The sequence below is a fragment of the Heterodontus francisci genome, chromosome 24, assembly GCF_036365525.1.
Source record: "Heterodontus francisci isolate sHetFra1 chromosome 24, sHetFra1.hap1, whole genome shotgun sequence".
Lineage (NCBI taxonomy): Eukaryota > Metazoa > Chordata > Chondrichthyes > Heterodontiformes > Heterodontidae > Heterodontus > Heterodontus francisci.
In genome coordinates this window covers 65,670,580-65,682,597 of record NC_090394.1, presented here as the reverse complement: position 1 = coordinate 65,682,597, position 12,018 = coordinate 65,670,580, and the positions used below count along the sequence as shown (strand labels likewise).

The 12,018-nt window shown below is 41.9% G+C and overlaps 1 protein-coding gene across 1 annotated transcript in view; it reads right to left on the bottom strand.

Moving 5' to 3' along the window:
• LOC137383479 (cytoplasmic phosphatidylinositol transfer protein 1-like) overlaps nucleotides 1–11,616 on the bottom strand; it is a 273,622-nt gene extending 262,006 nt beyond the window's left edge. Inside the window, exons 1-2 of the mRNA XM_068056450.1 lie at nucleotides 10,972–11,616; nucleotides 8,631–8,914 (exon numbers count right to left, since the gene is read on the bottom strand). Coding sequence (XP_067912551.1) covers nucleotides 8,631–8,678 — 48 coding nt within the window. The 5' untranslated portion in view covers nucleotides 8,679–8,914; nucleotides 10,972–11,616. The remainder of the gene's footprint in view (nucleotides 1–8,630; nucleotides 8,915–10,971) is intronic.
• Nucleotides 11,617–12,018: the final 402 nt, after the last annotated feature.

The window sequence follows — 12,018 nt, the reverse complement described above, 5'->3', positions numbered from 1 at the left end:
CTGATTTTGCTCCTGATTGACCCAGCTCTAATTTTAAGGTTCTGTCCCCTCGCATTGTCCACTTGCCCCACCAGAGGAGATAGTTTCTCCATATCTGTCTTATAGAATCCTTTTAATGTCCAACTCCAAGAGCTGCCGGGTTATATTGTTGTAACAAGGTTTTAACATTTCAACAACTAAGAAAAAGCCTAAGCCTAAAGTGACAGAAAAGACCTGCTGAGCACAGGTCATTCAGACAGCGGTACAGCACAGACAAGTCAGCAGGATAGAGGTGTGCTGTCGCAAAGATAAACGTCACTAAAGTGTTGATCCAACCGAACAAGATTTTTAAACCACTGAGTCAGTCTTGGTGCTGTTACCACTTTGAAGGCAATTTCACACTATATTTGACATGATAATTATCTCTCAGTGTCGAAACACTTAGTATTTAATCCTTTGGATTCCCTTCCACAAGAGCCTCCTCTTCCATTAACTGGGAGGGTCGGCAGGCAGATCATCCTCCCTACATATATATTCGTTCATCTGTGTCATGTTGTGCTCAGTACAATCTTCAGTGCAGCTGAAAATTCAATCCTCAATGGAAATGTGGGCTTGGAGTTAGTGGCAAGGCTTCAAAATTCAGGATCCTGCAAAGTTGAAACCAAATCCAAAGCTAATGACCAATTGTCAATATTGCTAAATGCACTTTAAAACCTGGGCAGCCCTTAGCCATAATTTTCAGCATAGAAACACTCTCCAATCCTGTATGTGATGGCTGTACAAGTACTAGGTGTCAGCCTTGGCTCAGTGGTGGCCTGCTTGCCTCTGAGTCAGAAGATTGTGCATTCAAGCCCCAATCCACAGTTTGTGCTGCAGCAGAAGAAAATGAGTTCAGACTCCTTAAATACTTCACAACCATTCATCTTACAGATCTAGCCTGGATGTACTATATAAATGAAAAGAAAATGTATTCACCCACTGCGTCTCTAGCTTGTCACGTCTGCTTAATGCAAGGGAAAGCAGAATTAAAATGCAATTTTCTCTTCTGTACACAACATCCATTGATTAGACAGAAATGGTGATCATGGTGTCCTGGTTTCCAAGTCAAATATTCACATCAATGACCCTCCCTCCATCATGAAATATGACCAAACGACCAAATAGGAAGAAAATATGATTTTTACAACAAAGATGCTACTCAGACTAATTCAAAAGTACACTGTGAGTTTTAAAAGCTGCTTCGTACTGCAGTCAAACTTCAACCTTCTTGTTAAACAGGTGCTGTGTCTGACAGATGAAGGGTTTATGTGAACAGATTTGGCCAACTGTTGACATTGCTGATCGCTTTACTTCAGAATAGTATTTGAGATTAGCAATTGAACTATCAGGAGTAAGCCAAGCAAAGCAGTCAAAATGTACAATAGCCTTGTACACACACATTTAGTCATTTGTAAAATCTCAGATTCCCCCTGCCTGACCCCCACCCACCCTGAATCATGACGTGTATAACTACAGGCACTGTTTGCTAACAGATTGGCCTCTTTACTTGCACACTGCTCTTTTGCTGTGTAAACTGTGGTTTAGTCTTCGTCCGTCTTGAGACCATCTTCTTATCCACCAAAATAAAAGCTAATCAGCGCAATGGAAATGTTTTTATCAAAGCAAAGCAAAAAGCCAGCTAGATAATGTTGTTTGTCCCCACTCAGCGGGAAGGTAGAATCTTGCACCTACAAACTACACAACTTGACTTACTATTCAGAAAAAATTATAAAAGCCTTTCTGCTGAGGCAAATTCAATCTGTTAAACTCTATGTAAATACTCATTTTAATTGATACTAGTGGCAGCAGATATCAATATTGCAATTTCATACCGATGCTCTGATGAATAAGACAAGTACGGTTATTCTCCTGTGAAATTTTCTCCCTTTCTCTCCTGAAAGCATTGACTGGTTCCCTGGTCCATGCAACTCTCTGGCCATTTTTTATGTGTGGGTTGAACAGCAAGACTCCAGGGTCTACTTGACCATTGTGTCACCCATGGTGGATCCTGGGTGCCCTAGCTGATTGATCTCCTCCCTACACCAGGGGCTTTGACATATGGTGTCTATATACTTGAGCTGCAGTGTATGAGTAATTTGAAACATAGCATGTGGTAAGTGTACCGTGGGTGTGAAGAACAATTGGCTCTGGATTTATGGCTTCCGATGTTCTCCACCACTGGGGATTTCCTCATCTCATGTCTGTGTCTGTTGTAGACTAATTGACAGAGATTGATCGCTGGGATTAGTCAACAACTCAATTAATGTTTTTTTTATATTCATCCTTGGGATGTGGGTGTCGCTGGCTAGGCCAGCATTTATTGCTCATCCCGAATTGCTCGAGAAGATGGTGGTGAGCTGCCTTCTTGGGCCGTTGCAGTCCACAGTGGTGTGAAGGAGGGATTTCCAGGATTTTGGCCCAGCGACAGTGAGGGAACTGCGATATAGTTACAAGTCAGGATGGTGAGTGACTCGGAGGGCAATATGCAGGTGGTTGCAATCCTAGGTGCGTACATGTCTGCTGCTCTTGTCCTTCTAGGTGCTTTTGATGGCGCCTTAGTGAGTTGCTGCAGCGCATCTTGTAGATGGTACACAATGCTGCCACTGTGTGCCAGTGGTGGAAGGAATGAATGTTTGAAGTGGTGAATGGGTGTCAATCAAACCAGTTGCTTTGTCCTGGATGGTGTTGAGCTTCTTGACTGTTGTTGGAGCTGCAATCAACTGAGCAAGTGGAGAGTATTCCATCACATGTCTGGCGAGCCTTGCAGATGGTGGACAGTCTTTAGGGAGACAGGAGGTGAGTTCCTCGCCACAGAATTCCCAGCCTCTGACCTGCCCTTGTAGCCACAGTATTTATTTGACTGGTCGAGTTAAGTGACTTGTCAATGGTAACCCCCAGTATGTTAATGGTGGGGGATTCAGAAATGGTAATGCTGTGGAATGTCAAGGGGAGATGGTTAAATTCTCTCCTGTTCGAGATGGTTATTGCCTGGCACTTGTGTGGTACAAATGTCACTTGCCACTTATCAGCCCAATCCTGAATGTTGTCCAGGTCTTGCTGCATGCAGGCACGGACCGCCTCCCCACTTCTGACCTTATGATGGAGGGAAGGCCTTTTGATGAAGCTGCTGAAGATGCTTGGGCTGAGGACAATACCCTGAGGAACTCCTGCAGTGATGTCAACCACAACCATCTTCCTTTGTGCTAGGTATGACTCCAACCAGCCGAGAGTTTTCCTCCTGATTCCCATTGACTTCAATTTTGCAAAGGCTCCTTGATGCCACATTCAGTGAACTGCTGTCTTGATATCAAGGGCAGTCACTGTCACCTCATCTCTGGAATTCAGCTCTTTTGCAACTTAGCAACACACAAAACAATCAACCAGCTGCATTGAAACCCAGATGAGCCCGGTTAAATAATTACCTTCTTCTACCCACATGCATAAAAGATTTGAGTTTTGGGAAGTTATCCAACATCTTGTTATTGGAATGTTTTATCACAGTGAATGTTGCTGTACAATGGTTTAGTGCAAAAGTATTTTCTATCTTTGTTCTCACAATATGATACAGCAAAGATGCCATTCAGCCCAAAGTGCCTGTGCCAGCGAAATCATTTGGATTTATTGTGCCTTCTCCAGTGCTTGATTCCCCATATGGAGGTCCTCTCAACACTCATTCCCTCTCTGCCCATTCTCCAAGTCTTCATCAAACTCTGCCCCTAGTAGTCCATGCATCTCTCTACCATTTGTGCTAACTTGCCCACAGGCCAGGTCCCCACTGATATCTGCACACCTCTGTGGCCTGCCCACCCATTCCCCTTTAAGTTTGCTCACCTCTTCTCGTCTGTCTGCACACCCTATGTATCACCTTGGTGATCTCCATACCCATCTTACCATTTGAACATGGACTTGTGCTCATTAGAATTGACTATTCTTCAACTCTCCCTGGGTCACTATAGGCTTACACAGCAATGTCAGATGTGGCTCAGCTGGTAGTATTCTCACTTCTGAGCCACAATTTTATGGGTTTAAGTCAACTCCAGAAACTTAAGCACAAATTCTGGCACTCCAGTACAATACTGAGGGAGTACAGCACTGTCAGATGAAATGTTAAACTGCAGCCCCATCTGCTCTCTACGATGGATATAAAAGATCCAATGAAAAAACGCAGGGTGCTCCTGGACAATATTTATCCCTCAGCACCACAAAAACAGATTATCTGGTCATTGTTGTTTGTGGGAGCTTGTTGTGTGTGAATTGGCCTGCCAAATTTCCTGCATTACAACACTTCAAAAGTATATGCTGTAAAATGCTGTTGGATGTTCGGAGGGTGTGTGAGGCGCTCTATAAATGCAAGTCTTTCTTTAATTCATTTTCATTAAAATATTATGTGCATAATTAAGTAAAATATATGAGGAAGTGAAAAATTGCTATTAGAGTTATTAAAAAAATCAGAACAATTTTAATAAAACAATACGCAGTCGGTGTCAAATTTTAATTATACATATTGCAAGCAGGATTCTAATTTTAAGCATATGAAATGGAAATGGGGTATATCGTTCTGTATAAGATTATCACAATGTAACTAGTTATGCAATATGATTTCAATGACAAGTTCAGCAACTTATTACATTTTGTAAATAAATAGCGGCCTGATTGATGGAGCAAATATATAAATAACTCTTTAAAAGTGATATTTTGTGATGCAAATTTAATTTTACCATGGCAATTATATTGCTAATGTTTCAATCTCATGCACAGAGTACATTCATTTTAATGCTATTGTTTCAATGAAAATTAGATTTCACAAATGTCACATGAATTGTATTCATTCTATTCTGATTATTCACATTCAATTATGGCCGGATCACATTGCTGAGGCAACTTTAGCAAGGATGATACTGAAATTCCATTGCGAATTAGGAGCAGGAGTAGGCCACTTGGCCCCTTGGGCCTGCTCCTCCATTCAATAAGTTCACGGCTGAACTGATTACTTCACATTTCCACCTACCCCCGAGAACCTTTCACGCCCTCGCTTATACAAACATACGACATTTGTCAGACGTTGTGATGCTGGGTTGACATTTTCCGGCATGAAGCAGCCTAGCCCGTAATCCTTAAAGTCGACCGCCAGAGGCTACTCAAAAAAGGACCCAAAAACCTTGAAAGCTTTTAGTACTTAGTGAAGTCGGAAGGAGTGTGAGTGCATGTCCTGGCTGCACTAAACAACTATGGGCCATTACAAGCTCATCCTCAGTACCATTTGCCTGACTGGCACCCACTGCTCGCCTGATGTATTCTGATGAGGCCCAGGGCCAAATTTACTTCAATGCTCAGGCCTCTCTGTGGTGGCCTGCCATTGCTGCCCCCACCTGCAATCATGTCCTGTTTGGAGTACTAAGGAATGTAGGCTGCATTGAGTATCTGAATAACATAACAAAACAGACTTGGATGTTCATTATATTATGGTTTCCGGCACTATGTGAGATGCCCTGTGCAGATCCTTCCACCACTTTGATACCCACATTATAGTTGAAGAAGAAACTCTGATACCTGGGATGAGAGATGCTGGAAAACTTTAGCTGCAGGCTGCATAAAAGAAAATACACTTATGTGCCCAGGGCTCTGTGCCAACTAGAATTCAGTTGCTGAAAGGCCAGCTCTGAACCTCCAACTGGTATGGTATGTGCCTATGCCCTGGTCAGAAAACAGGGAAAACTGTCACCCGTACAACAACTTGTTTTTATGTAGTGCCTTTAATGTAATAAAACATCCCAAGGTGCTTCACAGATGCGCTAATGTTTACGTTTTTTGGCAAGTTGCTCTGTTCACTATGCTGCTGGTGAGAAGCTCCTGGTACTTGCTGCCCATCTAGTGAGGGATCAAACTGCACTAGTAAGTTGTCTAATAACCCAGACAGTGACTATCCTCCTGGGTTGGGAAGAGAGGTGGGGCGATGGGGGGGGGTAGGTAGCAGGGGTGTGTTAAGGGGTGTCAAGCCAGGTTTCTTTGGGGTCGAGGTGACTCCCAAGATGAAACACCTGATGGTGAAAGTTCAGAACCAGATCAGCCCTTTGTGGTAGACTGAGCAATCCCACCAGGTAGGCTGGCAGTACTTGTTGATGATTGACCAGTGAGCTTGGCTCATTAATAGAACCTAAGTAAGGAGGCCCATCAATGAAGGCTGGGAGTCTTCCTGCTCTGTTCTACATCACACACTGTAACCACCTTAATAGGTAGGCTGCTGCCAGCTGGACAAGCATTAGGAAGCTTATTGCTAAACTGTCTGGTTTTAGCTGGTCGAACTCCAGCAATACCCCAGCTCACGCCTGGGAAAACCCAAGTTCTGTTGACCTGTACCAAAGCTCTCTAGACTGAGGTAAGTGAGGTGTGGTCCTCCAGGGAGACAGTCCATTCTCCATATAGGAAGAGGAGTAGGCCATTCAGCCCTTCAAGCCTGTTCCGCCATTCAACGAGATCGTGGCTGATCTGTATCATATCAGGCAACTGCAGAATGCAATTCTCAGCAGTTTGCTTTAGAGTCTTTGAAACATGGTCATGGGAGCTTGGCAATGTGATGGGTCACAAGCATGATTCTGCTATTCTAGCCAACGGCATACTGCCTGCTCCCACTGCATTAAACTACAACACTTCTTCTGTTGGAGGATCGAGGTTATTTGTGGCCTAGCTACCAGGCCCACTCATCTGACAGGCGGACGGGAGCAAATGATTCTCATCACTGGCTCAAAACTTGCCTTCGCAATGTCTGACATATAAATATCCATGAACGTGGAAGAACAAAGAAAATCCTACAAAATTAAAGTACAATGCTCGAAACATGTGCACACGCCTCAACAATCTTACTTCATCCTTACATTGAACTCTTCCTTTTAAAAAGGAAGGTTGCAGCACAAAGTGAAAATTTAATGAAATAAGAAATCTTCCCTGCTTAATCATTTACTTTGCTTACTAGCTTTCTTTCATAGAACCAAAAACAGAGTTTTAAAAAAGTTACACACAAGAAAGTTCAAAAGTTAAGAGATAACATTCCATTTACAGCACAAAAACAGGCCATTCGGCCCAACCAGTCTATGCCAGTGTTTATGCTCCACACCAGCCTCCTCCAACTCGATTTACTTCATCTCATCCTATTAGCATATCCTTCCATTCCTTTTTCCCACATTTGTTTATCCAGCTGCTTCTGAAATGCATCTACGCAATTCACCTCAGCCACTCCATTTGATAGCAAGTTCTCAACACTGTCTCAGGAAAGAATTTTCTCCTGAATTCCTTATTGCATTTATTAGTGACTATCTTATAGCTATGGCCCCCAAAAGGACATATACAGACAGCCTGCTTTCTTCACTTCACCCCTAACAGCACAATAATATAAAATTATCCTTCGCACCTACATCAAAATGTAATTAATTACCATACTGCTGCTGTTGTTAGGTAACTACACTTGGTAGAACAATGTGCACTTCATACAACTTTCAGTAGTCGCATTCTGAGGGCCACTTTGTCACTGTGTGTGTACTGTCATGCTAGGCCTCCACCTGCCAAGAATGAGGCACATTAATTTTGTCATGAACATTGATTTTAAACTGTTACTAGAATGAGGGGAGGGCTTGCTGAACAGATCCGCCGTGGCTGGAAACGACATTCGCATATTAACAGTGTTTGGAAGGCCAAAGCACCATTCTCTGACATTCAAACCACAATGGACTTTTGATCAACAGACGTTGAAGGTGGGGGAGCTCACATTCCAGGTTGACTGTTAAGATGGCCGAATACACAAACGGACATGGTCAAACCAGCTAGTCACATGACTAACCTGCTGGGCAACCTGAGTTTTTTCAATTTGTACAAACTGTTTGGGCAGAAAGCTGTTTGCTCCTGGACTGAGAAACTCTCTCTCCTGTTTGCTCCCATCTCTTTCTCACAAGCCTCTGAATCCACTGAAGACACATGAACCCCATGAGAGAAAAGTCTCCTACAGCGATCAAGGTTTAAGAAGAATACTGGGCCCCATCGAAAAGCAAGATCTACCGACAATCAAGGAGTCTACAGTGAGCTCCAAGAACTGTAACAACAACTCTTCCGATATTGCCTCAAACCTTTCCACTTTATTTTTCTTCTGCTCTTTTCTGTCTCTATTTGCATGCGTGTATCGCATATGCATGCTAGCATGGACGCGTCGTGTATCCGTAGACATCAACCAAATTAGAGTTTAAGTTTAATAAATTTAAACTTTTCTTCTTTAAACTGCTGGTTTCTTTGCTTTATAATTGGAAAGTGGTGAACAAGGATTCACCAAGGGGGAACTAAAAACATGGTGTTTTTAAAATTAAACCCTCTTACAGTAAGACCAGGTGAAGGCTGAAAGGGAACCCTAGACCTCTTTCTCACCTGATCATAACAGTACGGTATTTCCAAGCAATCCACTTCAAGAATTGAGCATTTTCAGCTCAATAATAAAAGCAAATGGAGAGTGATTTCAATTGTTTTTCTTCAAAGTCCACATTTTCAATTTTGACCATAAAGGAGATAAAGGTCTCATTCCAGTGCTATCAAAGGAAACTGTAACTAAATGATGAACAAAGGAAATCACTCACCTCTTCCACAGTGAGAGGCATGCAGATCCTGTATTCTTTCAGCAACATAATGGTGCTTCAGCCTGGAGGAAGTAGGAACTTGTTGAAGGCACTCTGAGAGGATCACTTCAGAAACGACTGACCGTTAACGGAGGTCATACATTAGTCCCCTCACCAGCTGCTGATTTAGAAACAGTTCTGTCCGCTCTACAATCTCTCAGCTGAAGACTGCAGCAAACACCACCAATAACAAGCCTCGTGTGACAAGATCCCCAAAGCTGGATTCAAAGCTCAGCTTTATTATTCTGGGAGGGGAAAAGAGAAATGAAAAGCAATTTAAAATAGATAACCACCATTATATTAAAAAAAAACTTTTTGTATTTTATTTTATTAAAACTTTTTCTGGAAGAACTTGACAACACTTTACTACAATGCTGCTGCAGACGTAAACATGCCTTGTTGGCAGAAAGGGTTAGAGTAATAGATCAATTTGTGGTAAAGTCAAGAGAATCAGCTCTGAGAGTGGTACAATGACGCAATTCACTACCATTATGTTACCAATCTCCTTTGCATCCAGTCACATTCTGTAACACTCCAGTAAAGTTAACTCCCCAACACTTTCCTAAGGCCAGTAACTGCAGTGAAAATGAGTCTAAATCATGTCTATAACACTCAATGAATTGTACACTTTTACTGCTTAAGCAAATGTGTGAAATATTAGTGATCAATAGTTTTTAAAAGTGCAATTTTGATTTGATAGCACATCAGCAGTGGCATTGTATTGTATTGTATAACACTCAATCTATTCACTCCAGTTCAAAGCTGTGTTCCCTGCATATTTGTGCAATAAAGCTATTTAAAAATTTCCTGGATGCTTATTCAGGAAAAGCACTAACAATGTTTAACAAATGATCATATGTAAAAGATCATGTGCACTGCCACTTTTTTGCTGTTGTCTGCAAACTAAAGTTCGCATCCGTGGTCAGTCCCACTACAAACACTGCATGAAAAATAATTAGGAGGCAATTTTGCTTCATGCAATTCTTGTAGAATGCTAAGGATTTAAGTAGCTCGATACTTTCAATGTAGCAGTGTTGATAATTAACGTTTGCTCTAATGGGGTTGTCACTGGGACATTCAATCTAGTACATAGTGGAGATATATCGCATAGAATTGCATTGAATGTACAGCACAGAAACAGGCCATTTGGCCCAATTGGTCCATGCCAGTGTTTATGCTCCACGTGAGCTTTCTCCCACTCCTCTGCATCTAACTCTATCAACAAAACATTCTAGTCCTTTCTCCCCCATGTGTTTACCTAGCTTCCCCTTAAATGTATCGGTGTAATTTGCCTCAACCACCCCTTGCTTCATACTACATAGAACAAAATTAATACTAATAAGACAGGGGGTAAGGAAGTGTTAAAACCATTTATGCAATTTGATCATTTAATAGGTTAGTTAACACATTTCAATTAAATCTAAATGTGCTTAAGTTTTTAATTTGACTTCATGACCAGTTATAACTAAGTTTATTTTTCCCTTAACAAAAATTTCTGGAGTTCTAAGATTTACAAACATAAAGATGATAATATCATACTCAATTAGACATGAAATTCCACCCAATGCAAAGACAAGGATGCTCATTTTCTCCATTATAATATTTTAAAAGCTGCAAAATTTTCAGGGATCTGTGACTTTGAAATGCACAATTTCTGACGGTGCAATTTTGCTGGCGAACCATTTAAAGAAACGGCAGCCTCCCACTTTTCACTGAGAGGAATTTCACCTCCTACTTAGTGACCAGTTCACATCACTGCACACTAGATTCTGTCAGCTTAGGCAAGCAGCTTCCTTCCTGAGCAGTCAACTTGCCAAAAAAAAAATTCCAGACTAGCAAAAAATAACCTAGCACTGTGGAGTTTTTAAAGTGAATAAAATTCCTACATATATATAATCAAATATATTGTACAACGGGTAGAGTTCAACCTCTTTGAAAAGCATTTTCAATTTGGTATCTATAGGATTTCCATAGTAGATCAGATACTGATGTGTACAGTTAATATACTATATACATAAGCTGCTGTCCCATAACATCATTCAAGTTACTGGACTTGACTCGTGTACGAAGCTCAGATAGCCAACAATACTCTGCATCCCAAATTAATGAATGTACTATGCACATGATCATTATAAGCTATAAAGCCCCATGCGAGCTGCAATCACTCTCTACAGTATCCTCAGTACATCCTTGCTAGTCATGGTCACATCGACCACCACTGTGCATTTAGAAACAATGACCACAAACAATTAAAAATTAAATCTAAATACTGCACACGCGTTCCAAACAAAGCAAGACTGACCCCCGGATAATTCACCAGAAAGCGTGTCCTTCGCGTGAAGCATCTGCATTGAGAAAAGTTCACCGTCGATCTGCTGTGCTTTTCTTCGATCTTACCGCTAGCATGTGGAAGGGGAGTTTCCCAATTCTCTCAGCAAACCCACCAGATTTGGGGGGGGGAAAAAATAACATTTAAAAAAAAATATTGTCTTTAGTTGGTTCTCAAAGATGCATGTTCTGGCTTGGCAAGCGCAAAGAAAACGACACCCCTACGACAGAGTAAAAACTTTCCTGCTGTCTCGCAGAGGCGAGCAGCTTTCATTCTTTCCGATTCTCGCTGTTTTCTGACCTTTTTGTACGTTTCAATCCCAAAGCAGAGGTGAAACTGACCAGCCCGTTGCGCCCTTCAGCCAAATTCAACTCTCCATGGCTAAGGAGCGTTACTCTTGTGTCTTAACTCTTGCTCTGCCTTTAGAGCTCGCTGCCTCTCTCTCTCTCTCTTCAACACTCGCTTGGTTGACGTTTTGTTTCTTCACACTCAGGAGCGCCTGTGAGACGTCGGAGAAGAGCCTGCTGAAAATAAAGGAAGAATAGAAAGAGTAAACAGATCAGAAACTAAAAATGCAGCCCATAGCACTGGAGTGTTTTTTTTTTAACATTGCAGGCGACGCACTGCCTCCTGCAGGAGAACCTCACCAACTGCTGACAACACGCACACACACAGGAGGATGCTTGATCACAACCTCAAACTGCAAACATACAAAGCACAGCAATGAGATGAATGTGTGTCCAACACTAACCGTGATCTCAACATACCGATGTTCCAATACACAGTTTGTACTTCAAGAATCACCTTGTAATAGCAGTCCCTTAAGAGCAAACCTCCCCACCTCCGCCCACTCAACATGCAAATGAATTCTGCACTGCCTTATATTGTAGTTTTGCATATTTTAAATGCGTCAGGTAGGGAATCTTCATTAAAATTAAAGACAAATACTGTGGATGCTGGAAATCTGAAATAAAAATAGAAAGTGCTGGAAATCACTCAGCAGGTCTGGCAGCATCTGTG